Genomic DNA, 27,844 nt, shown 5'->3' on the forward strand with positions numbered 1-27,844 from the left:
GATTGTATGCGCCTGATGCCAGTAAGAGCTGCATCTCTCATGTCTGCAAAATAAAACTTGCTTGATATTTTAAATGTATTGTGTCGCATGTTACCCCTTTTTGTGTGTTCTAGGCAGCTGGCTTTCACTCAGGGAGGTTTTCTAAGCGCATGCTGGATACTGTTAGGTGTATACTTAAAGTTCTTGGCTGATTTGGAGTCAGCTATTAAGAGAAAATGGATAAGAGTGGAGTTCTGGTAAAATCTATGGTTTGCCTCTGTTCTTTCCCTGAAGTGGTTTTCTTAATCTGTTCAAAGAGCAGTAAGCCCCTGTGCATTTTTGAATTCTACATTTCTCTGATTAACTGTTGCACATAGAGGTATAATGAGTGGATATGGTGATTTTCTCTTCTAAAAAAATGTCATCTGCAGAAAGTGAAGTTGAGCTGAAACTGGAATTTAAAAGGTTGTATGCTTTTTAAAACACTGGTTTGTAAAAAATAAAAATTACTTCATACAATATGAAGAAACATTTTTGATGTTTACTGTTGTTTAGAGGAAAGCCAACTTTTTGTTTGTTTTCCTGTCCATAGCAGAGCAGGTACCATTACATTTCTACTTTGACAGAAAGCAAAACTATAGGGGGGCATTGTCAAATGCAGTGTTTCCTTTGTAAGTTTTAGTTTTTCATTTCCCTTTCTGTGTGAAAAATAACATACATGGTCGTAACTTTTAAGAGGAGATGAGGGCTTCAGGTACTCCTAGTGAGCAGTTATTTGGTGTTTTATGTTCCATTTTAATCTCAGGTTTTGGTACCTTTTTAAGCTAAAGGGTGTGCTGAGTACGGTGCATTTCTTACCCTTTTTATCGCCTTTTATTTCTCATGAATAGCTTACCAGTTTTACTTTTTTTCATAATGTTTTTGGCACAAAACCAGAGGAATATGCTTTTTGCCGTTTTACGATAGTAGAGAAAATGTCTCCTGTATATGAGTTTTGGAAAACAAAACCGTGTTTGAGATGAAAAGCCCATAAATAAAAGCATTACAACAGCTACTATTGGAACCATATTTTTTTCATGCAACTAACAAGTTTGTGTTCTGGCAGCCTGTGAAATAGACTTCAAAACATTGTCTTGCAGCTTTCTATCTAAATAATTCTTATCTGTTTGTAATGCATGCATGCATAGTACACTCACTAAACTCCTCTGCTACTTGTTTGTGTTTTCGGATATGAAGAATAATACTATAAATTTAAATCTCTATATAATGCACAGACTCCAAGTAGTTTTTCTGTGCCATGACATCTGCATTAAAAATTACGTAAGCTTTGTCTGGAAGTTTAATAGTCTGCAACATAGTTCTTGATAGCTTTAAGTCACTGTTTTCAAAGTACTTACAGTTATTCTTCTCTTGTATTTAATTTGCATTCATTTAAGGTCCAAAGCTGTGTAGTATAGGTAAATTTTTCCTTAGTAATCTGTATCTGAATTAAGAATATCCTGAAAGTTTTCTTTCTTTCTTTTTTTTTTTTTTTTTTCTCCAAAGGATATGGCCCTTGTTGCTCCTGAAGCGCCTTCAGAACAAGCTAGGAGGGTCTTCCAAACATATGACCCTGAGGGTAAGGGCTGTATGTCTTGCTGAAGTGTGATTTTTGGATTGAAGTGCATTCATTCGGTAGAGACATATTTCAAGGAGTAATGAATGCTGCATTCTGTGGAGTATCTCTTAAAAATAAACAGGATTATTATTTTATAAAATTTGTTCTAAATACTGCACTTTCAAATCCATTGCGCTTTCTATGTCAGGGTAATACACTGTTTATTCCCAGACTGATTAATAGACAAATTAAGTACTTAGTACTTAAGAAATTTTTAATACAGCATTCAATCTATAAGTGAAACAAATTTTTGAAAACTTTTTGTAGCAAAGGGAATTGAGTACAACGTAGTGTAACAGGAGTTAGAGTTCTTAGAGCATATGCTTTTTAACCTCATAATATTGTTTCTAATTAACAGAAGGCTTACATATAATTTGATTCCTCTTATATTAATCTTTCATAAAATATTTGTTATGATTGCATTCATCATGAAATTGTTTTTAAACGTGTATGACACAAACTGAAAACTTTCTTAGGTTTTGGAAAACAAATTGTGTAACATTCAGTCATTATTTTAACTGTTCAAAACCAAAAAAAAAATAACAGTTATTACCCCATGTATCAAGTGGAGATTACTATAGAGATTGAATTGTTAGCAAGTATTAAGTTGTTAAGCGTATAAATGATAAACCTACAGTTTTTGTATTGCATTCTTTTAAAGTGATAGAGAAGTGCTTGAAAACTGTGCCTTCTAGAACCCCACCATGTGTTTTTAAGTTTTAGAGATAAAGATGTGCAATATTTGTAGTTTTGAGTAAATTCTGTGTTCCTGGAAAGCATTTTGTTTCTTTTCCTAATGAGCTTTGTTACTGCTTTAGATAATGGCTTTATACCTGACACTCTCCTAGAAGATGTAATGAAGGCTCTGGACCTTGTTTCAGATCCTGAATAGTAAGTATAATGAAATTTCAGAATACAGAAGTATCAGTTAGCCACATATTAATTACTGTTTTTTTCTGGATTTTTTTTTCTAGCCTGTACTCTGAGCACAGGATGTTATTTTGAAGTGCCTAAGTTAGCTTTCAGTGAATTGGAAGGGGGGATGAATTAGAATTAAAATGTCTCTAGCTTTGATAGTGATAACTAGAAGCCAAAAAAAAACACACTACCGTCAGTACTATGTGTTGAGGAGATGGTCATTGTGAATATATTCCTATATGTTGACTAGGGTGAAACTGACTAAAAAGATAAATCACTAAGGTACACGTAGGCAGTTTAACATTGATTTATATACAGAGTTTAAAGCTGAAACTGCTTCACCTGCATTTTTGTTCCAGCAGCATGTGGTGCCTTCTGTTTATAACTGATATTTATTTCCAGAAATGACACATTTCTAGGATTAGAGTCAAAACTACTAGTCAAAAAAAGGTTTCACTTACTTACTTTAGATGTTATATGGACTGATGGGACTAATATTCAGTGACAGCAGATAATCTTCAGTGTCAAAGCTTACCTTCTAATTATGTCTTAACACTAAATGTTTAACCAAGAAAGGAGAGCTATGTGCTTGATTTTTTTTTTAACATCTTCAAAGATGGTTCTGTTCTTTCATGAGCATGTTCTAGCCTATTACAATCTAAATCAGTCATTCCTGTACAATGGCTGTTGAGGCTGCAAGTGTACTTACCACAGACATGAAATGTATTGATGTCATTTTCTGTCTTCCAAATGTTACAAGCTATAGCGAAGTTTACTGAGCTGGGGAGGAAGAGTGAAAATTGGAATCAAGAGACACCCAGGAAAGACAAGACAAAAATACTAATATTTGTGTCATGTTAGTAAATGGTGAAATTTGCAAAAGTTTTGTTTGTTTGTTTGTGGGTTGTTTTTTTTTTTTTTAAGGGAAAAAAAGCCTTAATTTAAAAGGTCTGAGAAACTTTGTTTTGGCCTTTTGTTCTGTTGCATCAATAAGTCTGCAGAAATACCCTTTCTGCATCGAGGAGTTTTTTCATTTGGCTGTTTGGCCTTCAGGGCATCTGTGGCATAACCCTGGCCTATGTTATTGTGCTTAGCACATCAAACATAAACTGATGTAGGATGACAGTCAGACAGCCTGCTATATGGGAAAGACCTCACTGGAGATCAAACCATGGAATATTTTGTCTTGAAATATCTCTTCTTAAATACAAATTTTGTCTAACGTTACTGTCTTGAGGACCTATTCTATTTTGTTTCTAGTTGCCCTGTCCATTTAATGTGGAACAAAGGTATAAATAACACATTTCAAATTACGTGCAGACCTTTCTGTTCTGTTTTTGTTGTTAAAGTAAAATTAAAGGCATTGCTTCCAAGAGTGGTATTTGCACTTTTTAGTTTGAGAACTAAAAAGTTTGGTTGTGATCATCTTATCTAATGCTTTAAGCTTTTCGGAATCTCAAGATGAGTAACGAAAGACAATCAGTGGCATGTGAGAGGTTTCTAAGATCAGGATTTTCATAAAAATCAATACAGAATTATGTTCATTGTTACTCACTGTACAAGAACAAGGTGTCATCAAACTGGATTAGCAGGTAGCAGTTGCAAAACATTGGATGCTTATTTACAGTATCTTATATTTAATTTGAGTGGAGTTGATTAAATGCATCAAGTGTATATGGGTTCAAAGCCAATCAGGCATATGCATGGAAAGAAAAAGAATATACATCTGTGTGTTTAGATATAGCCTCTCACTGAAGATGTCTTCAAGCAGCAGACTGCTGGAAACAGGGAGGGTAAACTAAGAGTATCACTGTATTCTTGCCCTCTTGTACTCTGTTGTAAGCATCCACTACTGAACAGCGTTGGAAACAGTACACAGGGCGAGGCAGTCTCCAGTGAGGACATTCTCCTGCATGGTACAGCTTGCAATTTAGACAAAAGGACAGGATAAATAAATGTTTAGACAATCTGATGTCTGTATACTATGATGTTCAAGTAGAATCATAAAGGTATAATTGACATTTGTTTGTAGTGACGCAAAATTACATCATATTCATGCAGAAAGGCTTTCAGATTATTCCAGTGTGCTGTTAATAAATGCATTTATTAACATGCATTTTTTTATTAACATGCATAAACGGAGCTGCGTTTGAGAGATGACTGTTTTATGTATAGCTGAAGAATGCATACAAGACAGCAGAGTGCCTTTTGGGCTATAAACCTAGTTTTAGATTATATGGGTTTCAAATTACTTTACCAAATATGGTGGTCCTTCAGAATTATCACTTATTTAATTTAAAATAAGAGATTATTTTTACTTAAAAATAACTGTGTTTTGGCAACTGGCATGCCATTCTGGTGCATTTTGTCACTCAGGATTAAAAATAGAATAGTATTGATATCCTTGGCAGCCAGTACTGTGGTAGCAGAGCGTAATTTAGTAGTGCAGGAGTAAAGACGTCTTACTCATACTTTTATATCCGATGTTTTTGTCGTAGTGTAAACCTCATGAAGACCAAATTAGACCCAGAAGGGCTGGGCATCATCTTACTGGGTCCCTTTCTGCAAGAATTCTTCCCTGAGCAGGTAATCAATATAGCTTCATTGCTGCAGAGCACTGTCTCTTTAACTTGTCTTTGAGGGTCATGAAGCACTTTGATCAATATCATAAAGGTATTTTCAATAATAAGTATTGTATGGACACGTATGACCAGTAAATAACTTCTTGCATTGCATAACAAACTGTAGACTTCCATTTTGTGTAACGTATCTGTGATTTTTGTCAGCTTTACACTGGAAGGAAGCTCCCTTGTAGTGACAATTTCAAAACGTATGTTCTGGAAATGTATAATTATGTCGCATATGAAATTGAACCACTTCCCTAGCCAGAAAAGGAAGTTCATCTGAGTTTGTTTTTTCTCAGAATGAAATGTCAGTCTGTTTCTATCAATATTACAAATGTCTGCTATAATTGCTACAAATAGGAAAAGATTGCAACATATGTAAAACCATGCATCTCTAATCATGTAAACAGTATAAGCAGAAGTCATTACAGATTTATGTTTAGTATGCGTAGAAGTCGGTATCTGCCAGGGTAATGAAACAGATTGAGAGCTCGAAAGTAATTTTCCATAGATTCATTAAGATTGCACCACTGCTCTGAAGCACGTGTTAACCTAGTGCTGCTCTCCGCTTCTCTCTTTGGCCTGGGTCACATTCTCCTGCTGTCATGCTGCCTTCCTCCTGCCACGAGGAACATCTCTGTGCAGATGTATGTTAAACCAGAACAGGCAGCTGGTCCAGACGAGAGCAGTCTCAAACGTTTGTGACAGCAGAAGAGAGAGGGATTTCCCAGGAATGGAAAGATGCAATGGTGGAGGCAAGAGAAGGGCTGAGAGGAGTAATCCTTTGGAGGCTTTTGTGGTTTAACATATAATTGAAACTGCGGCTTAATTTTTACAACCAAGGTAACATGAAACTAGTATTTTTAAAATACCTTCAGGAAGACTCTTTTTGTTAGAGTTGCACAGAGTATTACACCCAAACAGTACCGCAGTCTGAAACGAGATGGTCATTCAGAAGAATGCCCTGCCAAAGATGGTAGTGACTGAATGCATCATTAAGAGATGATTCAGGTCTAGAAGAAAAAAGAGGAGTTAGTGCTCATTTTCGTGGGATTTACAGAATTAAATATACATTATGTATTTCCCAGCTGTTTCTTCTTACTATCATTTGTTCTTCCAGAAGTGGAAATATCTTATAAAATGAATACAATTTAATCCTATTTAATCTGGAAGATTCCAGTACTTATTTTTTCGGTCTCAGATATCTAGAGTGGCACCTCTAGTTTAGAGTTTAGAAAGCCAAAGTACATATTCTGTAATGTCTCTGGATTACATAGCAGGAACCCTTCCCCATGCTAGTTCAGAATTATTTCTTAAAGTGAAATTCTTCAGAAGTTAATGTTAATATCTTGTTTTAAAATACCACGAGAAAATAGCAGATGCCGGTGATGGTTGGAATTGTTGATACTCCCCTTTACATAATATTTGAACACTCAGTGCTCAGGAGATCAGATCAATTCCTTTCCTGAGAAGGGATTCTCATTCTTACTCTCCGAGAGAACTAAACTCCACCTCAGGAGGAAGAAGGGGTCTCAGCTTTCCTTTTCAAAGCTGTTGACGTAGAAAAATATTCAAAAATCATTTAGACTGAGAGTGCAAGCATGACTCTTTGGTGGTTAGGTAGTCGCTTGGAGAGGGGAGTTCTTGAACTCCCCAATATGCCCTTTATTTGGGAAACAATTACTGCACAAAATTCTTAACATCTGTGGGACAGGAACTGGGAACCAGCGCATCTCTTCCTTCATCCCTTCTCCCTTTATCAGGGAAAAGAACGTGCCCTCTTCCCTTCCCAGCTAGGCTTTGTTTTATTTGTCTCTGTGAAGCAACTTCAGTAAGTTCTCTTCTCCAGCCTCCCTTTACTGCCTAGCCTAGCTGCGTGATACCCATGGCACGGCACAGTTTCTGAATCCTTCTGGAGGAGGAAAACGAATGGGGGCTTTCTGTACACTGATGAATGTGTTGTAACCTGAGCAGATCTGTCCTCGTTCCAGCCTTTATTGCCGTATATTTTAAAATGGGAAAAGCTTTCGTTTGTAGCCCGGTCCAGTAGGTATGAAAGAGATGATGTTACACCTAATTTGCATTTCCTAATTCAGTTACATGCAAAACGTTTCAGTCCTTTTAGGACTAAAGGACTTAAACACCTGGAGTGGTAAAGGTTGACAACTGCAGTCCATCTGTTAGGCATCAGCTGAACAGGTGTCCTCAGAATTAGTTTGCAGGTAGGCAGGCATGTGAAATAGAAATTTCTCTTTGGATTTCACGTGGAGGGTTGGAGGCTGGATCTGGTCCTTAGTAAATATTTAACTTAGTAGTATCCAAACAGTTACAGATACACACAACTGTGGCTACTACTTAACGTGTCTTAACTTTAAAGAGTAGGACAGTTTCTACATGCTGAGTACTGAAGGTGTGATTTAAAGTGTCTGCATGAACACAGGAGATCATGAGCAGCTCTTGAAAATGTTTGGGGGGTGTTAGAGGAGTTTAACTGTTAATTTAATGACATCTTTTAATAATTTGTGATGAGGAAAGCAAGGTGAACAAAATCTTCAATATATCACCTGAAAGAGAAAGAAAAATAGAAATGGCACACTCCTGCAGACTCCTTGAGCATTCCTGTTTAAATGCTTCTGTCTGGTTGTAAAGAAAAGACACTATTAAGGCACAGTGTATATATTACATTAAATGAACTATTTTCTTTCTACCAGGACTCCAGGGTTTCAGAGTCATTCACTGTTTACCATTACAACGGACTGAAACAATCCAACTATAATGAAAAGGTAAGATATAAGAAACATAAGTCTAGTCCTAATAACAATTAGGTTGCAAAATTGACTCCCTGTCTCTGTAGTGACAGACAAAATACTTGTACTTCAAACTGGCTTTGTCAAAAGTATTGATTTTTCTTGTAAAAGGATATATTTGTAATCAGAAACTGCTTTGTGCTTACGATCATACTGTAGACAGTATAGTGAATAGGTTGGCTGGACTGCAGCTCTTCAGCTGTGCTTTTTGAGTAGAGATTTCATACCTCATCTCATTTAAAAATAAAAATAAATAATAAAAAGATCTTCATGGATCTGATTCTTTTTTTAGGAAAAAAAAAGTTTTGAACAAACATAAGCTGACATATTTGGATTTGTTTTGACAGGTCATGTATGTAGAAGGCACAGCAGTTGTTATGGGCTTTGAAGAACCAATGCTACAGACTGATGACACTCCTGTAAAGCGCTGCTTGCAAACCAAATGGCCATATATAGAATTACTGTGGACCACAGATCGATCTCCTTCTTTAAACTGAATGAAACGTGTAAACAACATGCTACTATCGGATGCTTGAATGGGGATAGACGAATTGGTATTTGCTCGGAAAGTGGTATGCTTTGACCGTGTGAAGTTATACACTGGTATCATTGATGAATTGTAAATAATGAATACGAACACTTTTTCAGTGTTAATTGGAATATTTAATTTTTTAATCAGATTGATTTCTATTATAATAGTTTGTCTTTTTTTGGCCACTGTAGTACTGTTAATGTGAGTTACCCTTAAAAAAAAGAAAATAAAAACTACTTATAAAGTCTTAACATTATTTTGCCATCTCATAAAGATTTGAAAAATGTCTGATATTGCAGAATCTGCATATTAGATGTCTGATCTTTAAAACACAAGACATATTCAGCTTCTGAATCATATAGGCATGTTTTATTATTTAAATTATATTGGCTTACATTACAGTACCATAATGTGTGGACTAGACTGGCCTTTGCACTGGATATGTTTAAATGAGTTTAAACCTTCTGCAGTTTTTCCTAAAATCCGATCTTACCTAAGGAGCTTGCACAATGTGACATAATATGATACATTTCTGGGAATGTTAATAAGTATAACTCATAAATACTATTTCTTGGCAGTTGTATATTACTGTGGCTTAGTTATCAGGCATGTTAAAAGTGAACACAATCCAAGGAAAAATAGATGTATTAATATTTATTTGAATTTGTATAAAAGAACTGTAAAAAAAGAAACACAGCAGAATTTCTTGTTCTATAATCTCTAAACTATTCAAACTTATATTGCCAAATACCTCTTCTCAATTTGTCCAAACAGCAGTGTAAGCCAGCGTTATTGTATGTGTTAAGTGCATGAGAACATCTGTTACTACATTATTATATTCCTTTATTTATTATCAACTTGTTAGCCCTAAAATAAATTTTTTTCCTTGAATCCTGATGTGTTGTTTCTTTTATATATTTGGTTTTAATGTGACTTGTGTACCACTTCTGTAAAATGATGAAAAGGGACCTTACATTTAGAAATGCCAGGTTTTGAGATGAACATAGCTCGAGAGGGAGTTGGGGGAGGGGGGTAATTTATTGCATCTTAACTCACTGAAGAGCCTCTGTTATTGCCAACGGGGCTGAAATTCACATTCAGAACTATTTTACTTTTTAAAAATTTCATTCCTCTAGAGTGATCATCATGCAAGAAGATGAACAGGCATGGTCAGAAATGAAACACGTAGGTTTGAGGTGAAATCCTTGTTGCACTATATAGTAGTTAAAGTAATAGCAGAAAGAACATCATTTGCATGACACTTGCAGATATGTTCTCTGCAGGACTATAGAATGTATCTATTAGTGTCACATCTGGAAATGGGTGAACAGCGTAGGTCCAATTAACATGACCATTACTGAATGCTAATCTGACAGCAGTGTATCTTACCTCTTTGAGATTTGTTTTTCTAAAAAAATAAAAAACTTAGTCATCTGCAAAGTATTTTTTAAAAGATTCCTTAATCTATGTGGTCTGGATGCTAAATGACTTGTGCAACAGTAGCATTGCTATTCAAAAGTATATAGACGATTAAGAGAATCTGTTCTAATACTTAACTGGGCAAGTTATTGAACTGACAAGTGTGAAGCTTTGATTTTCCTGATGGGTACTTGCTCTAGTTAGTTTGGGTAACTTAAGAAAAACGTTTTCTTAACTTTGTCTTGTTTTTCTTAACTTCTGTCCTTCAGACAGACTTTGAAGGTAAGAGTTCACTTCTCTTGCTCCTTCTGGATTTTAGTGTCTGTCTTGCTTTACAATACAGTGTCTCACAACAGAACTTGCACTGAATCAGTTAGATTGAACAGGCTCTTTTTAGTCCTGTGTCAGATACCAATTATTTTTCATCTCCCAGGAGAAAAAAAAAAAAATAGAAGCCCTGCTGCAATACTCTATAGGAATGTAGCTGATGCCTCATGTAAAGGAACCCTTTTTCTTACACCTTTCTTTTTTTTTTCCTTCAAACTGCCTGGTTGTTTGAGGCCTAACTTGGATGTGTACTGAAGTTTGCAGTTAGATATTCTCAATAAATAAATAAATAATGGAAAGATTGTTTCCGGTGCCTCATATTAGCCTGGGGAGTTCTATATGAAGGCTTAAGGCTAACATAAATATATATATATATATATATTTTGCTTCATTAAAGCCTAAACTGTGCAGCCAGTATGAATCCAAATGTGGCTATGCTTGTTACATTCCCCATGAAGACCCCTTTAAAATAGTCCATCACTTAAGTATTCACAGGGCACTTTGGGTTTTGAATACTTGTGCTTGGTTTTATCTCTCAGACAGTGCTAATTTCTATCTGATCCGTGTGCTTCTTTCTTTTTCTTTCTTTCTTCTCTTCCTTGTGAGGCTGAATTTAGGGCAAAGAAGCCCAAGCTGGGCCTAGATAGTGTATATAGGTGATGTGGGAAGAAGATGTATTAGGGTAGTGAAATGGCAATATCTGCACAACACTTGGTGAGCAGGAGCAAGAACATCCACTAGTGTAACACATGCCATGCTGCATTTGCTTTCCAGCTAGATGAGTGTCTACAGAAAGCTTCTGGCCAGTTAGCATGGGTACTCGTTTCCACACTGATCTACTTCGCATATAGGATCAAGCATGCTCTGGACACTGTAGTTGTGGGTTTGCTGTATTATGCTGCAAGGCTGCTGACCACAATAGCCTCTCAGACTTGGGTATGGGCTAAAATTCATCCTTTTCAGTTAGGAAAGACAAGCAGGTGCTCAGATTCAGTAGCTCGCAGTAGCAAGCTGTTAAGAAATTTATGCCTTGTGTAGGGCATGGTCATATTCTCATTTCATCCTCATGCTTTGCAACAGCATAATCAGTACAAAATACTGTCTGCAATGGCTCCAAGTGCGGTTTAGGAGAAGGCTTCCTGCTACAGAAAGTTACCGGGAAACAGCTAAGGGAATGGGTAAGCTTTCCTGTGGGAATTGGACACTCGAGGCTTCTGTACTGGCAGGTTTTGGAAAGATCCAACAGTAAAATTGGCGTTAGTTTTGACAAGCTTTATGTTAAAATCCCATATGATTCTTTGGAACATTTATCCTCCTTCTGCTAGCAGACAGATTACTAAATAGTGGCATAAAATAAGATTAAAGGTTTAATAATAGAGTCTTGTATGGAATTCTAAGTTTTGCTTAGGCAAAACTTTCTGTAGAAGCTTTCACTGATTTATTTTTAAGGTTGGAAAGACCATAATGACACGTTAACCATACCAACTGCATATAATGTAAGCTGCAGAAGTTCACATTGTGAATCTCATACTTTATCTGTATAAATTATTTGGTTCCACATCCGACCTTCCAGTTATTCTGTAGAGTAAATAGGTTTATAATGACTTTTGGACTCTGGCTAAATGCTCTTATATAAAAGCTCTCTATCTTGGCTCCAGATCAGTTTCTAGATCCTATTAAGACTTTGTAGTTCAACATAATAGACATTAGCATAAGGCAGCACTTACGATAGCTGAATTCCTATTCATAGAATGGAATCATAGAACCATAGAATGGCTTGGGTTGGAAGGGACCACAAAGATCATCCAGTTCCAATCTCCGTGACATAGGCAGGGATGAATACAGTACTATCACAACATACAACTTCCATTTATTTGCCTTCACTTGCTTTAAAAATGTATGACTGTTAAGGATAGGCGTTATCCCCACAAAGTCATTGAGGTACTGCTGAATTTCTTATAGGTGCTTAGAACTCCAGGTGATGGTAGTTCCATGTGAAATGGCCAAATACTGTCAATGGTTATGTTTCACTCTAATAAGAGTAATAAAGTCAGTAGAGTTGTAAAGCTAACAGAATTAAGGAATATTACAAGCCTGTGGGGACAGCTGAGGGTCACATAGCTAATGCTGGAAATAAACACGCAGTTCTATTTTTGTGAGCAGGAATGTCAGTCTTATCAGAGTAATCTTGCCATAAAACACTTAAATTAAAACAAACACAAAAGAAAAGAAACCAGAACCTCAGAACAAAACAAACTACCCTCAGCTGCTTTCATAGGTATGCACTACTGGAACATGTTTATAAATGGGTTTCATGACAAATGTTCTCAATTTTTCTGATCTTTCCCTGATATTTTTGGACACATCTTACATTATAAATGCTGAAAAACAACAGTTTTTTGTCCTAATAGAGATGATTAAATCATTTTTTTCCTTTCCTTTCTTCGGGTTGGTCAGAAAAAATTAGACTGTCCCCTTAAGATGTGGGTGCAATGTCCTGTTTAGCCTTGCTGGGGAAGGGAGCATTAACAGGCAGATGCATTTTTTGCATTCTCTTAACAAGAACAGCTAGAACACTATTGTCGGGCTCATTGGGGCAAAACAATTCAAGAAAAATGTTATACAGCTTCATTTTTTTTAGTTACTTTTAAGAACTTATATGAGGAACTTTCTAAAAGTTAGTGAACCTTGCAGTATAGTGGGGTTGGCCATTTCTATGGGAATAAAGGCACCACACCTGCACAGAGCTGTGGTGAAGGTCCACAGCAATGCTGTCCTTGTGAACATAAGGACCTCCCTTCAGCACCACAAAAGCTTATGTAGCCAGGCAAGCACTGACAGAAACTCACAGAGGAATTTACTTTCCTAACCGCTAACAATGGTATCATCCAGAGTGGTGTGGTCAACAGGTCCAGGTGGAGATCAGTGACAAGTGGTGTCCCTCAGGGGTGGGTACTGGGAGCAGTACTGTTTAGTATCCTTACTAATGACATGGACAGTGGGATTGAGTGCACCCTCTGCAAGTCTATGGATGACACCAAGCTGTGTGCTGCAGTTGGCACGACAGAAGGTAGGGATGCCATCCAGAAGATGATTGGGGGCTGGAGCACTTCTCCTATGAAGACAGGCTGAAGGAGCCGGGGTTGTTCAGCCTGGAGAAGATAATGCTCTGGGAGACCTTACAGTGGCCTGCCAGTACCTAAAGGGGGCCTACAGGGAAGCTGGGGAGGGATGCTGTGTCAGGGATTGTGATGACAGGACAAGGGGTAGTGGCTTTCAACTAAAAGAGGGGAGATTTAGGTTAGATAGAAGGAGGAAATTCTTCACTCAGAGGGTGGTGAGGCCCTGGCACAGGCTGTCCAGAGAAGCTGTGGATGCCCCATCCCTGGAGGTGTTCAAGGCCAGGCTGGATGGGGCTTTGGGCAGCCTGGTCTGGTGGGAGGTGTCCCTGCCCATGGCAGGGGGTTTGGGCTGGGTGATCTTTAAGGTCCCTTCCAACCGAAACCACTCCATGCTTCTATGACTCTAAAGTGTTCGGAATTGGGGGGGTCAGTCAGCTTTACATCTTCCCTATGGTGAGAGGTTTGGGTTTTTTGTTTGCATGTTTTTGTTTGCTTTGTCTTTAATGCCCATGTCCCATAACAACCTAATGAAGGTCTCTTCTTTTCCACGTGTTCTGTTTCCTAAAAGGCATTGCTCAGCTGTCAGACCCTTCAGTTCAAACTCTTGAACATGCTGCAAGAAGTGGAAATGCCCACACCAGCCCCAGCTCTGCCTCCCCTTGCGAACAGGGCTGGCCACACGGAGACCACTTTGAGGGGACCGCAGGGCAGAGCGAAGGGGATGTCCCAGCTGACAGCTCCTTCCCCCAGCCCCACGGGTGGCTTGTGCGCGCCAAACCCTCCTCAGCCACCTCCGGGGCCCCTCTCCCAGCGGCGGCGTCCCCTCAGCGGAGCCCTGAGGCGGCGCGGGGCTGAGGCGCCTCCGAGGCTTCCCCGCCACAGCCTCCCTCCCCCGGGGCCGCCTCTGCCGGGCCGCGCGGCCGCCAGGGGGAGCCGGAGGGCGGCTCGCTGCCCGCCGGCCGCGGCGGCGGAGGTGGAGGTGGCGGTGGGGGTGAGCGGGGCCGAGCCTCCCCCGCCGGCCCCCCGCGGCACCGCGCAGCTGCGCTGGGCTGCGGGGCGCTGCGGCCGGGCTGGCTCAGCGGGGCGAGGATGCTGCGCCGCCGGCAGCCGCCGTGCCCGCTGCCCTTCGCCTTCCTCCTCCTCCTCCTCCTCCTCCTCCTCGTGCTGTCAGCGCCCGCGGTGGCTTTCAACCTGGACGAGGAGAAGCTGACGGTGTACAGCGGGCCCCCCGGCAGCTACTTCGGCTACGCGGTGGATTTCTACATCCCCGAGCCCGGCAGGTGAGTGCGGGGGCTGGCGGCGGGGAGCTCCCCACCTTGCCTGCCCCGCTGACCGGGCGGCGTGCTGCTCCGCAGGGTCGGCGTGCTGGTGGGAGCCCCCAAGGCCAACACGTCGCAGCCGGACATCGTGCAGGGAGGAGCGGTGTACCACTGCGCCTGGCCCGCCGCGGGCTGCCACCAGATCCCCTTCGACAACACCAGTAAGTGCCGCGGGTCCCCCCCCCGTCCACCTCCTCCCCGCGCTCCTCCCGGGAGCTGCGGGGCAAGGTGCGCCCGGCTTTGGGAACACCTCGTTTGGGCTGAGTGCCCCCGAGCCCTGCCCCACACGCTTCTCCCACTCCTGGAAGTCACAGGTGAGGCTGGGTGGTTGTGCTCCATCGCGCTACCTCGCTGGTGTAGCTGCTCACACGGCACCAAACTCCTGCTCCCCTCCCTTCTCCCTCCTCTCAGGGCTGCAGGCTGGCTGCAAACGGATTTAGGCACAGGGGTGGGTAGATCGCATCCACTTCCAAAGTCCCAGGACAGACTTATTTAATTAGGGAGAATGCGCATTTAAGCAGTTCAGGCTGTTTGTGCTTTCTGTTGTCTCTGTATAGGTCTTGAGAACAATTTGAGCCTCGTGTTTCCAGGGACAGGAAGACCGATTGGTTTAAGTCAGGCAAACTTTGACAGTTTAGCCATTAAACAAAAGTTACGGTTCTTTCGGTTATATTCTTAGCTTTTATGGCGTACTTAAATACAAACACAATACACTTCGCTCTTGTGCTAGGAGCACAAATTAACTTAGTAGAGCTTATTTCGTTGTAGCAAGTAAGGGCAGTTCTCCCCCCTACCCAGTGCCAGCCACCCTCCCACTATGACTGTGTAAGTGTTTAAGCCTCTTCCATTCAGGACTGCCATCGTCTTAGGAACAGCCTAGGAGCTCCTGCCCCGGGAGCCTGCAAAGCAGTACTGTATGTATCTGTGGCTCCTTGGGCATGTGAAGTGATGTAGAGCATGTAGTTATGTATAAATGGGAATGTATGGGCATAGTGTGTATACAGTATTTTTATTGTCATGTGTCTTCGTGAGCTAGTGCACTAATAAACCTAGTTGAGCAAATATTCTTCTATTTCTATCTTACAGTTAGATAAATTCATGTACCAGAAGTAGAATATGTTATCTACACAAATTACTTTTAGTTTTGAAGAGAAAACTTTCAGACCAAATGAAAATTCCTTTGCATTTGAAAGGGGCGTTTTGAAAAATGAATGAAAACCTAGTGATGAAATCTAGAATGGCATCTGGCTTTCCTGTGGGAAACTTCAGAAAAGTTCACTACAGAGGCTTAGGACAACTCCATATGCTGTAGGCACAGATTTCCATTTGTGGGTGCTGTGTTTTGAGGGAAGGCACAACCACAGGCTGTTGAGTAAGTGCATCAAAAAGGCTTTGGACTGTGCCACATGACTGTCCAGAGAGGACAGAGAGTGTGGCATCTCCAAAGTGTTGTTCTTTCAGTCTGAGGCATTTTGTATCCTCTGGATAGACACTTAATTTGCAGAAATTGAAGTTAAGCAAGAAGCAGTGCCTGCAGTACAGACGTGTTTGGAAGTGTTATCGCTGGCTGTCCAATTCAAGTACCAAGGGCAGTTCAGGTGTCATTTCACACAATTTGGTGCTGGCCAGCTGCCCTCATGGACGAGGACCCCAGGAAGGTTTGCATAGCTTGTACCAATGCCCATTCTTCACTGCCAGCAACATAAAGACTATCTCTAATATGCCTTAGATAATTCATTTTACTGAAGAAGAGATGTGTATTTCATGTCAGTTTTGTCTCTCCAAAATACTTCACTTACTGGAGCAATGTTTCCATCTTTTCCACATTTCCCCCAAAGCAGTCCACGTGAACTCTATCCTAGATGATGCTATTTTAAATAGCCTGTTACACACAGTTCCTGTCGAAGCCTTTGACCACTGTATGCCAAGTGGAAGTTAACTGGTTCTTTTTTAATATTCGGGGTATTTTCAGATTATGACTCTTCCTTGGACTGACACCTTGTACTCACTATGCATTCTCCCTGCAGCGTCGCTGAGAATGGCCATTACTCCCATTTTCTATTTAAATATCCATTTTTGTATCCATTCTGAGAAACAGAAAAAAGTGAGTCTAGGTTGTCAAATATCACTCAGGAAGTTGGTGATGGTTCTGCAAAATGACTCTAGATTTTTTTGTCTTCTGCCAGTACCTTAACCAGAAAATTATCATTTCTTCCAAAGTAGAAACTCCCAGAAACTGTCAGAAGACTGGGAATACAGCTCTAAGAGCTCTAAATTTAAATTATTAAAAAACAAAAACAAAAACAAGCAAACAAAGAAACAAACAAAAAAAACCTGCTCAATCAGTAAGAGTATTTTTAAATTAACATCAGAAGCTAAAAGTGAGGGTAACTAGAAAGAAAAGAAGAGAATGATGTAACAGTTAAAAGGCAGTGTGACCCAACAAATAGATAAAGAATTTATTAAATCAGTGTTGTTCAGCCCGAAGGGTTCAATGGAGAACTTCTAAAAAGTTTGTTAAAGAAAAGCAGATTGATAAATACTACAGCCCACGTTAGAGACATGAAATCTCTGCAGGTCACAGAAACTGTGGAATTTCTACTATAACCAAAAAATTCAAGACATCAACAAGTTCAGGTGGTTGGTTGAAAAACACTGACTTCAACTGCACATGAGCATGAAGGCTTTTGATATGTCTTCCATTTCTGAGGGCTGGGTACACACAAGAAGTTCAGGTATGTTGTTTTCAATGCAAGTTATGCTCTCCCGTTGAGGGAACACACTGTGCACTTGGATGTTATTTGGACTTTTACTGCCAATAATAGCCACCGTAGTTCAGAAACAGAGAAGGTTCACTGTGTGAATTAGGACAATTTTACCAAAAAAAGCACAGTAGTGTTTTTGATTCCATCAAGACTGGAATTATCTCACAAGCAGGGTGTCTCTGCTGCCCCGTGCAGGTGCTGTAGTGGGCAGTCATTGCAAATCATCCTGTAACATCGTAGTGCCTCAGTTTTGCTGGTGGAAATAAGGCTGTAAGTGGGTACCTAGTTGGTGAGACTTGTGTAATTGTACAGGTTGTTGTTCTGTTTCCAAAAAGAAAACAGACCTAATTTTAAGGTTTCCTTCATTTGCAAATGCTTTGATGTTGTTTGTCTTAATGCTATCAATATCTCGTTCCTACTAAATGAAAAATAATTATGTCATTGAGTAGTTTTCTGTGGTGACTTCTGTCAAGATTCTGGACATTTTCTAATATCATGATGTTACAGGTGTGGGGTTGCTTTGTACTAATTTATAGTTTCCCTTTATTTCACTGATTCCAAGACAGTGTTCCAGGATAGACACCATAGTGAAAAGCTTATCCTTGGTTAGGTTAATATTAGGATGGAAAGTGCTGAGATAGGATAACTTTGGTCCTGTATAGACTGTTTCATTGATGATTTTTTTTTTTTCCCTCTGTGAACATTACCTTCATATTTTAAAAACAACTAAAGGTTTAGTTTAAAGAAAGCTGTTCTGTATCCTCCATGCCATAGAGTCCTGAAGGGAGAATGGAGATGTGAAGCCTAGCTGGACCTGCCACCCTGACACTGGTGTAAGACAACTGCAAGTGTTGCACAGAGGACCGGAGATATGACACTGCAAGGGCGGCACTGGCAAAGTGCAGCTCACCTCCCCTCCACCACACTAGAACTAAACTCTGTCCTTTGTCTCCTGTAAGCTTTAAATTATAGAAGACAAATCCCTGTGGCTTCTGAAGTTCTCTTGCTCCTTTTTGTTTTTCCTCAGGAACTAAGACTGCATGAGGAAATAGACATTGTGTTGATTACTAAGGTATACCTAAGGGGAACATACAATATTCGGTCAATTCCCTGTGAAAGATATGCAAACACTTTTAACAATGTGTCATTACTTCTGAGTGCCATGTCCTGGCTGTCAAACACAAACTAGGTTCCTTACTACTCAAGGCTGCTCCTGAACTCTCTATGGCTCAGCCTGTAGTTAGGATGCACAGGCTGGTCCGAGTCCTATGTGCTGCTGCTGAACTTGTGTTAATGTGGAAGTGTGTGTGGGCTAAGCTGCTCTGATGAGAAGATGGCTTACTTAGAGTTAGCAGAGGTGTAGGAGTATCTGGAGCTCATTCCTGCAAGTCATGGAAGAGAAGCTGTGGATGCCCCATCCCTGGAGGTGTTCAAGGCCAGGCTGGATGGGGCTTCGAGCAACCTGGTCTGGTGGGAGGTGTCCCTGCCCATGGCAGGGGGTTGGAACTGGATGGTCTTTAAGGTTCCTTCCAACCCAACCCATTCTGTGATGCCACCTCACTGACATTGTTCTACTGAGAGTTCTCCCAGATTGTCACTGATCTCTCAGGTCACCCATCTTTGTTCCAGAGCAGTCAACCCAGACGTTTCCAATGCACTGAGGTTACTTACCTGCAGACTTAGGTGTATAATTAGTCCTCCCGATGAAATAAATCATTCCTGACAGGGAACAGATGAGGGACAGAGGATGACATTTTGACATACGTTGGGAATTGAGTCCGCCCATCCATATGTAAGTCACGTAACAGGACATTCCCATATGGGTGGACCAGTGATATGGCCTGCAGCCAGGAAGGGGATTTAGCAGTAACTCTCCGTGTTTCCTGCTGTTGATGCAGTGCTGACTCTGCAGTCCCTTGTTTGCAGTTCTTCAAAGCTCCCTAAATCTAGGTACTGGAGCCAAGCCTGAGAGGAAGCTGAAAGCACTGTCCTTCAGAGCTCAACTGGTGTTTTAAGCGCCCTTGTTGCAGCAGGGAAGTGAGATAAAGTATAATGGAAGGGCTTTTAGTATCCCCTTACTCCAGGAGATACGGACTGAAGGGCAGAGACTCTTCTCCCTTGTTTTCTTGCTCTGCAAGGCTGTCCTATTGCATTGCACTGTCAGGATGTGATACTCTTTGAAATGTAACAGGAGAACAGGGGAACAAGCGTTGGCATTATCTTAGAGAGATGTGATCTGAATTTCCTCTTTCCTACACAAAGCCAACTTCTTTTCAGTTTCTCCATTATGGAATGAGGTTTACAGTGAGTTTTTCTGCTTTAGCACGGAGGTAAAATTACCAAGTCCTTGCGTTCAAACTGGATGCTCTTCCTTTCGGCTGCCAGAAGAGGTAGCAGGAGAGCAATGTGAAGAAATCTTTCTCCCTTCTTTATTAACTGGGGAACTTCTGAAGCTCTCAAGGCATCTTGCAGCCAGAACCAAACTTAAATGCTCCCTGAAGTACACTGTTGTGTTTGAGATCTGTTAATAAGCTAATACTTCATATTTCAGAAACTCATTATAATAGTTATTTTTAATTGTAGCGCTAAACAAGCTGTAACAAGTTCTGATACTAATTAATGTTAAATTAGATCTGAAGGGCAGAATTTTAGATACTTGCCCTAGGTTTTCAGGACTCACTGGAGTTGCCTTTGCTATCAGTCCACTTCACCAGTTTTAGTAAAAATGGGTTATGTTTTTTAAACTAGCTGGAGAGAATTTGAATGGGCTCTGAAGAGGAACAGGTGAGGGGGAATGTAGGTCAGACCTGGCCAAGCATGGAGTTGATAAAAAACATGAGCTAATTTGGCCGGCAGTTGAGCTGATTGTAACAGAACCCAGGTATGCTGTATAAGGAAAGGATGTATTGTGGGACTCGAGAGATTCAGTTACATGAAAAAATCATTAGCTGCAAAGATGCTGAGATTCTGGGGAAAACTTAGAATCTTGTTATAAAGCAGAATTTGCATCTCAAGAGAAAATGCCGAGGGAGAACTTTGTTGTACTTTGAAATGCTGACACATTTCAGTCACTGTGCCAGTAAGACCTTATCTGGAGCCTCATGGTTCACTTGTGGCACTCTGATTTATAATAGATCCTTGTGGGTTTCTTTTATAAATCTCAGCATTATCTAAAGAAGGAAAAAAATATCCTTAGCTGTGTTAGTTCAAGCCCTGAGGTCTCTAATTTGTTTTTGATCAGATAGTACTTAGGCAAAAAATCCTGTTGGGTTCGATGATTCCTTTTTTTTTTCTTAATTCATGGAATTTAAGTCCAAATAAAGCTCTCTAGATATGATCTATTAAATTAAAATAACTCATATGAATAGAATCTAAGGCACAATAAAATAAAAAACAACATAGAAATATAAGTACAACACAGTTTGTAGAGTCAGTTAAATATAAAAATAGAGGCAACTCTTCTCATCATGCATGGATTTTGCATGTCCTTACTGTCTCAAATATTGTGGAGTCTTTTTTCTACAGCATTAACGTTGAAGGCAACTGCTTGGCTTTGTTCCCTGAATCATCATTAGCCTTGCATTTGTGTTCTGACTCTCTGCTGAAGACCTAGTAGCAGTGGCCCTGTGGAAGGTATTGGTTTACCTTCGGTTAGTAATGGGTGGTATCATTTGAATCTTTTATGGTGGGGATACCAATAAAAATCACTGTGCCGTGGTGGTAAGGCTGACAAGACCACCTCTTACCTAATTTCTGGAGTATGGGACCGGTACAAACCCTTCACTCTCTCTCTTACCTCCTGTAAGTCATGACCTTACCAGTGCAGCAGGGCTGAGCTCAAAGTTAAAGCAGTTTGCTTGGAGCTTTGCACCTGTAGCCAAGTTTTGAATCTACCCAAGGGTGGAGATGTCACAGCCTCTCTGGAGAAACTGTTGCAATACCTAATCACTCTCACTGTGAAGGGTATTTTATTTATATTTAATCAGAAGTTCCCTTGCTGCAACAAATGTCTGTTGCCTCTTTTCCTTTTGCAGTGTACCTCAGGTGGGAGTTTGGCTCTCTCTTCTCTCTACCTATTGAGCACTGGCTGAAGTGCAAACAGATCATAGAGATCCTCCTTTGCTTTCTCTTCTTGCAACTGCAAGACTTGTACTAGTGTTTCAAAACTGTACTGTAGCATTCTAGGTGTTGCCCCAGGTGAGGGGGATATACGCTTTTCTTGACCTATAAATATTTATATAAATATAAATGTTTGGTTTGTTTATATATTTGTATCCACATTATAGAAATATGCATAGGTTAAGATGATTATTCAGCTCTACTCTGTGTATATATAATTAGATATGAATATACATATATAATAACTATATTAAATTTATATTTTCTCTATACATTTGTTGATACATATGGATATGCATAAATACATACATATATCAAAACAGGTATTGAAAAGGGATTTGCCATCCTGGATGTAGTCTGAATAGGCACAGATTAGTGGGCATAGTGTAACTGAGCCTGCTACAGGTGCCTGATGAACGGCCATGTATGTTTATCCATTACAGCACATACAGACAAATGCACACACAGAGCCAGTGAAGACAGTACGTTACAAAGTTCCTGGTAAGTGAGAACTGACCAGAAAGAGTTGTAGGTACATAATATAGCTGGATTTGCTGCTTTGATTAGAAGTGTTGTTTTCCTACATTAGTGTGTTTAAAATATTTTTGCTTTTATTCGAGTATTTTCAAATTCTAGTAGATAATATTTTACTTCTCGTTTTCAAGAACTGAATGAGCCGCTATCAGTATCTGCAAGTGTTTTTATGCTGTTCCTAATTAACAACAAAAAAATAAATATGTATAAGGGTGATGTTTGATTCATGCCTGTTGAAGAGTTTATAATGTACTCATTCAGTGCCTGAGAGGAGACCAAGCTCTGTACTGCCAAATTTAGTTTAATACGTGCAAATGATGGGTTGGCATTTACACTTTTTCCAGGTTCAGGCTTTAATTTCCTAAAAAGAAATCTCTGTGCTGTTGTTCTTTTGCAATGCTGTTGCGTTTTCCTGCCTGGACTCATTTTTTTCTACTTGTCCAGGTGATTTCAGGAGCCTCTTTCCCTTTAGTAGCCCCTTGGTAGCTCAGGTCTATAGCAGTGGCTGAAGGAACATGGATCTTGAGAAGCATTTTTCACCATCTCCAACACTGCTTCTGAAGCTGGCTTGTGGGGTAGTACCAATGCACAGGAGTTTGGGCTCCTGCAGCAGAAAGGGAGATGATTTGGGGCTGCTAACATGCACCTATATTTAGATACAGACATCTCTGCCCTTTGCATGCTCTCGCTTGTCTGGGCCCTAGCCTGCGATACAGTCCCAGCCAGTACAATTACGAGTGACTCCAGGGCTGAGGTTCAAGCCAAATTTGCGAGTGATCCAGACTGTTGACCATCTGGAAGAGCTCCTGGGCTGGCCCTGAAGCAATCCAGCCGGGACTGAGGCGCTTGCTGGGCCTCTCAGCGGGCAGGCCCAGGCGTTGTGTGCCCGGCCCAGCTGCTGCCTTCCAGCCTTGCTCTCCTCACGCCAGCGTCACGTATCGTGATACAAGATAGCCTGGACTCCTTCCTAAAAGGGGCCAGGCATGTTCCTCCAGAAGAGAAGATGACATTTGTATGCAACCTGAATTCGAGCCAAGTTTTTGCTGCTCACAGAAGTGTAGCTCAGCCTGAGGGCAAAGCAGATGAGACGTAGCCTGTGGGCCTCAGATCCACATAAATAACATGAGATATTTTGCTGTCTTATTAAGGGTGTTGTCAGGATACAGACATCCTTTGAAACACTTAGCACAGTTTTGAGGGATTTACCAAAGACAGAAATAACTTCATTGTTTTTTGAGAACCGGAGTGGGATTTATCTGACTAAACAAGTAGCTTTTATGTTAGCCTAGTCTAAGCTGGTCCTCCTTGGCTGTATATAGTCAATTTAAAAAAATTAAAAAAAAGAAAGTTACTTTTAGGCCATTGTTCTTCTGACCTTCTCAGGTGCTTGCTTCAGGATAAGAACTGTGCAGTAGGTCATGCCCTCCGTTGTAAGTGGCTGACTAGCTCTGGAGGGGGCATTTACAGGATCTTCGTTTGGAGCCTTGCTGTCTAATTGAGTGCAGTCAGTGCACGGTAATGACAGTCCATATGTATTCACACAAGTTAATTGTGTTTATAGCTTCATTTTGATGAAGTTACAGGGGAAGCAGTTGCTGTTTTACAGCAATCTGAAATACTGGCTGGTTGTTACATACTGAAGGCTAAACTGTATTGCAAAGTACAACTTCAGAAAGTTGGCAGATGCTGACAGCTCCAGCAAGGGTCCTGAATAAACATGGTTTGAGAATTTCTGTCAAAAAACACTTAGCCAGGGAAAAATAAAAAACTATTTACTAATTTGTGTGTGTGTGATGTTTTACTAATTAATTTATAATGAAAATCCCATGCCACATGATGAGGATTCATACTACACCATATGCCACTAAGGGGGACTACAGTTCTTGCAGATACTGCTAAATTCAGCTATGGTTTTCATAAATCCTGCAAACAGTTGTCCTAGTTTTAAAACCTAACATCATCTCAAATTTTAGTATACTTTGCCCGTAGACAAGTGAGCTGTTTCAATTAAAAATGTAAGCTCTTTTTAAGTTAGAAAACTGGTTGGGAGCTTCCTCAGAGCCAGGGTAGCATTGTCTTCTGTAAGCCAACCATGGTGGATTTTCAAGTTTCAAAAGCTTTGTTTCTATCGAGACCTCATCTGTGGACATTGATCATCTTCAGATCTGCTGAAGCATTAAAATAAATAAATAAGTTAAATAAAGGTTTCTTTACGTTTTAAATGCTCTGTCTTCACTGGAAAAATAATCAAAAGTGGTGTTGCCAACAAGTAGGTAGAAGCTGGCAGCGCCTATAACGCAGTGTCAAAGTCAGTGTCTCCCACACTCTTGAAGTTTATGCCTAATTTAAATAAATGTATTTAAAAGTGAAAGTTTCTAGAATTTTAAAGTATTATTTCCAAATCTTAAGATCTTAATATTCCCAAAATTTATCACTCTCCTATGAGTGCTGTGAGCATAGATTTCTGTATTAGCTTCAGCAGAGCACAACAACGAATACTTGTCTGAGGGAAACTTTCTCAGAGACTTTTCAAACTTTCACAGGTTTGTTCTTTTTCAACTTTCTTCTATGCTTATTAGAAAAATACAAAGGTAGGGTCCCCTTTTTCTCCAAATTTCAAGCATTTGTCTTTCTGTTTGTATCTGTAACATTTATGAGGTTACCACAGGCTGAGGCAATCGGTAATCCAACATCGTAGAAAAGGATTCAGGTATCTCCTCTATGGCTATTGGGGAAATCCCGGGAAGCACTGGCTTTTTGCAGGTGACAATTATACCAGCTGTGTTTTTCCTCAGTTTTTAAAAAAATGTATCTAAGTACATACTGTATAATACAAAATTCCTTTTTTTTTTTTTTTTTTTTTTTTTTTTCCCTACATTCCCAGGTAGACAGTATAGGTTTTTATGTTCACTTAGAGTGAATAAAAAGAATTGATTCTCGTGCAATCCCCCTTGATAGGAACCAGAAACAAGCATAAGGGAATGCAGATACAAGGGGAAAGGAGTAATGCCCTGCTTATGTATAAATTGAGAAGTTCATTAGGAGTGACTGGTAAGGGAAGAGCATATCTCACGAACATATGGGAAATCAGTTTACTTCAGAGAACTAAGGGTGAAAGGAAGGGATGTCTGTTTTTTATTAAAACCTGAAATGCATTATAATTGGCCTGAGTCTTTGCCCAGATGGCTTCTCTTATGCTGACATCTGCAAGAGTGTATATAAAGCAACATTAAGAAGCTGTCTCTTGTGACAATGTGTACACATGTAATTCTGTTAAAAACGAAGTCCTTTGCTATCAGTAGTGCTGGGCTCTGAATATTCATGCTGAGAAATTTCACATTTGACAAAAACTATAGAACATGGTCTTTTTTTTTTTTTCCCAGTATGGAAGGTTTCTGCCACTTATGAGAAACGTTTTTTAGGGATTTTTGCTTATTTTTGTAGATTCCTATTTGTTCATCATAAACACCAGGTCAAGTGTTTGGATTTTTGTCTGTTTGTTTGTTTTTGTGTGTGTGTGTATAACACAGAGTTTCATCTTCCTTTTTTTTCTTTTTTTTTTTTCCTGAAATTTAAGTGTAATTATTTTGAATTCTCAACTGATAGGGTGATGACAGTGGATATGATGTAATTAGTATATCCATTGGTATGTTTACTTGTATCTGTAATTCACTGGGTAATACTTTTTTAAAATAAGCTGTCAACAATCTTCTTCTTCTTTTTGTCAGACAACAGGAAAATTAAGGTCAATGGCACCAGGGAACCAATTGAGTTTAAGACAAATCAGTGGTTTGGGGCAACAGTCAAAGCTCATAAAGAAAAAGTTGTGGTAAGTCTTACGCACTTGGTACTAATTTGGAGATAATGTTTATCTTTTCTCAAATGTGTATCTTTAATAGCTGTCTGTGTATAGATCGCATAAGCAAGTCTGTGATTACTCATAGAGTTTAAAACAGATGATGTATATAGCTTGTAAAAAATCAGTCTGTAGAATCAGGTTGAACTCATCACTTGAAGATGATCCTGCTGCCAGGTCAAAATAGTGGAATGCCATATTGGTTATGGAAGCAAAAGATTAATTTTTTAAAACAAATAATAGACTTTTTTTTGTGAGATAGTAACTGTAATAGCTGTATGCTTAAAATATTTTGTATTATGAAGGTTTATGAGGGACGTTAAATGTAGAATGTAATTGAAGCCAAGAATCTGTGCTGAAGATCAAGTAATAAGAGGAAGCACTGACTTACTTTGTCACATTTACATTGTTTCAAACACCTATGTCACAGGGTAGACCAGCTGCAAAAAAGTCTCAATAAAAAAGCTCCAAGTCATGACTGCTGTTAAAGTGTTCCAGTTTTGCTGAGAATTTCCTCTGTATTGGTTGAGGACCAATGGTCCTCATGGTACAAGTAGTATTATCGTTTAGTGTTGCTTACATGCAGACACTTTATAATTTATGCACTTTTGTTTGCATTGGAAACACTACTGAAACAATTTTGATATGAATAAATAGTTTGTTGATACCTGATTATTTTTACAATTACAAAGCAATAACTTGTATCCTGGTATTTATTTCAAACTTCCAATTGTTACTTAAGAAATAGTCATAAGGGAAGCATCAAAAGGTAGTGCTTTCACTTAAATTGCATGCCTTGTTGTTAACCTAGAGAAGGATTTTGACACAGAACAGGTAATGAATAAAACATCACCTTACTGTTAGAGAGTTAGCATATACTGTGTCAGTGTTATCACAGCTCTCAAATTTCATATTCATTGCCTTCATGTACCACTCTTTTGTACGTGCATTTTCTATTTCAATGTTAATTACACAAAGAAAGTACTTGTCACTTTTCTGAATTGTAAATGTAAAAATCCTAGAAGTAGCTGAAGACTTTTCCGTTTGTTTACTCTACTAAAAATAGTTCACAAACTGCAGTAGAATACTCCTTTATCACCACTTGCTGAATCTTAATCAAACAAACTGAAAACATCATCACAGAGTGATGTGTGGTGTCTGTACTAACCAAACGTTGCTTTTCTTCTTATAAATTTCCTCAGGCTTTCTGAAACACAGAAATGGTCAACACTTTTCAGGCAAAAACTTGGTCAGCAAAGCTATAAAATCTTCTTTTTTAAGGTTTGTAGACTGAAAGGAAAGAAAAGGGAAATGTCATCAAACTGTCAGAATTTTTTTTTTAACTACAAATCCAATTATAAACTGCATGAGGTCAACATTTATGATTATGTATAATTCTTGTTTCAATCCACTTTGCTCAATGCTTTAGAACGTACCTCAATTCACCCTCATAGGGCATGTATTCCTCATTGCTGCAGTCTGGTTCTGCTCTCTGATATATCTCAGTCTGCAAGGTCTTCTAGGCAGGGGCATGTGTTAGGGTCCCTGGTCCTAAACTGGTGTTCCAGGAGCTCTGACTTTACTGGTAAGCCCTGAATAACACAGGGGCTTGTCCAGCTGGAACTGATTGCAGAACTAAGGCCGATACAGTAATGTGAATAACAACGCCTTGCCAGAGGGAGACGGGTTCCTGATTGCGAAAGTGAATCAGGGCAGGATGCAGATGGAGGATTTGGTTGTATCTTACAGCGGAAAGATTGTAAGGAGAAGGTGGCATCTCTGCCCCACCACCCCCATCAACTGAAAAGTTTTAGGGCACAGGAGACCCTGAAGAGCGACTTGCATACCTGACAGCTTATCTTTTTG

The 27,844-nt window shown here is 39.7% G+C and overlaps 2 protein-coding genes across 3 annotated transcripts in view; both read left to right on the forward strand.

Moving 5' to 3' along the window:
• MINDY3 (MINDY lysine 48 deubiquitinase 3) overlaps nt 1-9,378 on the forward strand; it is a 49,612-nt gene extending 40,234 nt beyond the window's left edge. For both annotated transcript variants that reach the window (XM_084283087.1, XM_084283088.1), the window contains 5 exons: nt 1,525-1,597; nt 2,455-2,527; nt 5,053-5,140; nt 7,890-7,961; nt 8,333-9,378. In XM_084283087.1, the coding sequence (XP_084139213.1) occupies nt 1,525-1,597; nt 2,455-2,527; nt 5,053-5,140; nt 7,890-7,961; nt 8,333-8,482 (456 nt within the window). In that variant the 3' untranslated portion in view covers nt 8,483-9,378. The remainder of the gene's footprint in view (nt 1-1,524; nt 1,598-2,454; nt 2,528-5,052; nt 5,141-7,889; nt 7,962-8,332) is intronic.
• A 5,096-nt stretch (nt 9,379-14,474) lies between these two features.
• ITGA8 (integrin subunit alpha 8) overlaps nt 14,475-27,844 on the forward strand; it is a gene marked incomplete at both ends in the record, with an annotated part of 106,546 nt that continues 93,176 nt past the window's right edge. Inside the window, 4 exons of the mRNA XM_084283041.1 lie at nt 14,475-14,665; nt 14,741-14,865; nt 25,081-25,173; nt 25,851-25,951. Of these exons, the coding sequence (XP_084139167.1) occupies nt 14,475-14,665; nt 14,741-14,865; nt 25,081-25,173; nt 25,851-25,951 (510 nt within the window). The remainder of the gene's footprint in view (nt 14,666-14,740; nt 14,866-25,080; nt 25,174-25,850; nt 25,952-27,844) is intronic.

Source organism: Netta rufina, assembly GCF_964035555.1.
Source record: "Netta rufina genome assembly, chromosome: 2".
Classification (NCBI taxonomy): domain Eukaryota; kingdom Metazoa; phylum Chordata; class Aves; order Anseriformes; family Anatidae; genus Netta; species Netta rufina.